The sequence below is a fragment of the Mesoplodon densirostris genome, chromosome 2, assembly GCF_025265405.1.
Source record: "Mesoplodon densirostris isolate mMesDen1 chromosome 2, mMesDen1 primary haplotype, whole genome shotgun sequence".
Taxonomy (NCBI): domain Eukaryota; kingdom Metazoa; phylum Chordata; class Mammalia; order Artiodactyla; family Ziphiidae; genus Mesoplodon; species Mesoplodon densirostris.
The window spans coordinates 33,299,067-33,302,646 of record NC_082662.1 but is presented as its reverse complement, the minus strand read 5'-3'; the positions used below and the strand labels follow the sequence as shown (position 1 = coordinate 33,302,646).

The window sequence follows — 3,580 nt, the reverse complement described above, 5'->3', positions numbered from 1 at the left end:
GGCCTGCTGTAGACAGAGGAGGCCCTGTAATGAGGGGAAGCCCCCAGCCCAGTTGTGTGTAGGGGAGGGGGTGGGGGGGGGAGGAGCTCCTATGGGAAAAGGTGTGGTGAAAGGACACCGCCCAGCTGTAGGAGTTGGGGGTTGTCCAGGGTGGTGGTGAGGGGAGGGGGACCCACCCTGCTATGGAAGGAGGGGTCCTGGCTGTGGGGATGTGGAGTTTGTTATGGGAGGGCGCTGTGGTGGAGAAAGGGAGCCTTGTCCTACAGAGACCTGGGGGAAGGCTGCTGAGGTGAGGGCCTTGCCCTGGACCAAACTGAGGGAGCTCCCTGTCCCCTCAGGCCCTGCCATGGGGAAGACCAACAGCAAGCTGGCCCCAGAGGTACTGGACGACCTGGTTCAAAACACCGAGTTCAGTGAGCAGGAGCTGAAGCAGTGGTACAAGGGCTTCCTGAAGGACTGCCCCAGCGGCATCCTCAACCTGGAGGAGTTCCAGCAGCTCTACATCAAGGTAGGCGGGGCCAGGCACTCCGGGGGCGGGCCGGACGGGCGGGGGCGGGGCCAGGCACTCTGCGGGGCGGGGGCGGACTGGGAGCGCCAGGCTGTTGCGGTGCCGCAATTCCAGTGTCCCCGCCTCAGTTCTTCCCCTACGGCGACGCCTCCAAGTTTGCGCAGCACGCTTTCCGCACCTTCGACAAGAACGGCGACGGCACCATCGACTTCCGGGAGTTCATCTGCGCCCTTTCGGTCACCTCCCGCGGCAGCTTCGAGCAGAAACTCAACTGGGCCTTTGAGATGTACGACCTGGACGGCGACGGGCGCATCACGCGCCTCGAGATGCTGGAGATCATCGAGGTGCGCTGGGGCGGATCCCAGAGACCGGGGTGTGCTGGGGTGACACGCCTGTCTTCGCTGCGGGGCCCTTCTCTGGCACCGCCCTCTCCAGCCACCCTCCACCCAGGCCTCGGGAGCCACCTCGGGACACCCCACCACTCCCCTCCTCCCTCCTCCCTCCTCCCAGGATCCAGTGGGTAGCATTGGTTGGGTGCTCAGTGTGGGACAGGTCTTGTGCTATAGTGCTTTACCCAACAACTCCAGGGAGTAGGTACTGTTAGAAATCCCATTTTACGGATGAGGAGATGAATCAAGTGGCGGTTCATGATTCCAGTCGAAGGAGTCTGACTCCAGAGTCTAAGTTAACTCATTATTATTTCAACAAATGTATACTGAGTGCCTGCCACGTGCCAGGCACTGTTCAAAGTTCTTGGTTTGGGCTTCCCTGGTGGCGCAGTGGTTGAGAGTCCGCTTCGTGCCCCGGTCTGGGAAGATCCCACATGCCACGGAGCGGCTAGGCCTGTGAGCCATGGCCGCTGAGCCTGCGCATCTGGAGCCTGTGCTCCGCAACGGGAGAGGCCACAACAGTGAGAGGCCTGCGAACCGCAAAAAAAAAAAAAAGTTCTTGGTTTCATGAGACATTCCTTCTAGTGAGAAAATTTAACAGCAACAAAACTTAGGCTGTGTCAGGCAGTAAGTGTTATGAAGAAGGTAAGCAAAGCAAAGTGAGGGGAGAGAGCGATGGAGGAAAAGCAATTTTGTGTGAGGTGAAAGGTGAGCAGCGACCTGGATAAGGTGAGGGAGCTCACCACGTAGGTTAGGTGTCTGGGGGAAGAGTGATCTGTGCATGGGGAACAATAAGTGCAAAGACCCTGAGGTTAGACTGTGTTTTCAGTGTTCAAGGAGTGGCCAGGAGGCCAGGGTGGTGGGAGAGAAGTCAGCAAGGGGAGAATGGTAGGAAGAGGGTCAGATAGGTAGCCAGGAGTCCATCTCTTAGCATCATAGTCTGGGGTAGAGACTTGACTTTCTTCTGAGTGAGATGGGAGGCCCTTAAGGGCTGTCTCTCTTCTCTGTGTGGAATAGGGGGTGGGAGGGCAGCAGAATTAGGGAGACCAGCTGGGAGACTTCCACAGCAGTCTGGTCAGGAGGGGTTGGAGGCAACAACCATGGAGCAGTGGAGGTAGTAGGCAGTGGCTGGTTATTGGACCTATTACAAAATGAAGGCTGACAAGATTTGCTGAAAGATTGGATATGGGTGTGAGAAAAGGAGAGTCGAGAATGGCATCAAGGTTTTTGGTCTGAACATCTAGAAGAATGAATTTGCTGTTCACCGAGACAGGGCATGCTGGGGCCTGAGCAGGTTGGAGGTGAAGAGTTGGGTAGTAGACATGTTTGATGTGAGATGCTCATTAAATATCCAGTCTTTTTTTTTTTTTAATAAATTTATTTATTTATTTGTTTATGTTTGGCTGTGTTGGGTCTTCGTTTCTGTGCGAGGGCTTCTCTAGTTGTGGCAAGCGGGGGCCACTCTTCATCGTGGTGCGCGGGCCTCTCACTATCGTGGCCTCTCTTGTTGCAGAGCACAGGCTCCAGACGCGCAAGCTCAGTAGTTGTGGCTCACGGGCCTAGTTGCTCCGTGGCATGTGGGATCCTCCCAGACCAGGACTCGAACCCGTGTCCCCTGCATTGGCAGGCAGATTCTCAACCACTGCGCCACCAGGGAAGCCCCAAATATCCAGTCTTAATGACCATTTGTCACCTTCCAGTATCCTCACATCTCCCAGTGTTCTCCATGCCCACCCCCAGGCCCTTTCATTCACCCCCAATCCTCCCTTCCCATTGTGAGTGTTCACACCTCCCTCCTTGCCCCACCAGGCTATCTACAAGATGGTGGGCACTGTGATCATGATGCGCATGAACCAGGATGGGCTCACGCCCCAGCAGCGTGTGGACAAGATCTTCAAGAAGATGGACCAGGATAAGGACGACCAGATTACACTGGAGGAGTTCAAGGAGGCGGCCAAGAGTGACCCGTCTATTGTGCTGCTGCTGCAGTGTGACATGCAGAAGTAGAGGCTGGTGAGGGGCAGGGCCCCTGGCCAGGAGGGGCGTGGCCACCTCCCAACCCAGTGACCTCTGGCTGGCCCTTCCCCAGGGGGAGGGGGACTCCAGCCTCACTCTCTGGCCCACCCACCCCTCTGCCCAAGTCCTTGCTCCCCTCAACCGAGATCCTTGAGGGACCACCTAACTCTGGAATAGAGACAGATCCTCAGGTATCCTATGGTCTAGCCCCAGCCCCAGTCTTGGCCCAGAATCAACATCCACTGGGCATAGGGGAGTTGGTTTTTGCATCAAGGTGCAGGGTGAAGGAGGGGGGCTGGGTTCTTCTTTGAAATTCTGTTCTTCCTGGGATTGTGCTTTATAGGATGTGGTCCCACAGACCCCGGTTAAAGGGCCAAATTGGGTCTGTCCTTTGCTGAGGACCCAGATCCCTTAAAGGTGGTCTGTGTCCTGCCCCCATGACTCTACCTGGCCCCACTGGCCCCAGCCTTTGGAGTGTTCATTCAGTCCTTTCTTCAGCTAACATTTATTGAGCACCTGTTCAGTGCCAGGCACCTCTAGGTGCTAAGGCTATGGTAGTTTACAAGACTCATTCTGTGCCCTCCGGCAGCTCGTAGGGTAGTTAGTGGTCAGGGTCTCAGACAGGGATGTTGAGCACAGGTGAGCAGAGGGTGCGGTGAGGCTGGTT

General features: G+C 56.4%; 1 protein-coding gene across 2 annotated transcripts; it reads left to right on the top strand.

Moving 5' to 3' along the window:
- Nucleotides 1–346: 346 nt before the first annotated feature.
- On the top strand, nucleotides 347–2,904 carry HPCAL4 (hippocalcin like 4). 2 transcript variants are annotated; one of them, XM_060082473.1, is made up of 3 exons: nucleotides 347–508; nucleotides 637–852; nucleotides 2,707–2,904. In XM_060082473.1, the coding sequence occupies exons 1-3, from the start codon at nucleotides 347–349 to the stop codon at nucleotides 2,902–2,904; spliced, it is 576 nt and encodes a 191-aa protein (XP_059938456.1). The 2 variants fall into 2 exon arrangements, with proteins under 2 accessions (XP_059938456.1, XP_059938464.1); XM_060082481.1 differs by lacking the exon at nucleotides 637–852.
- Nucleotides 2,905–3,580: the final 676 nt, after the last annotated feature.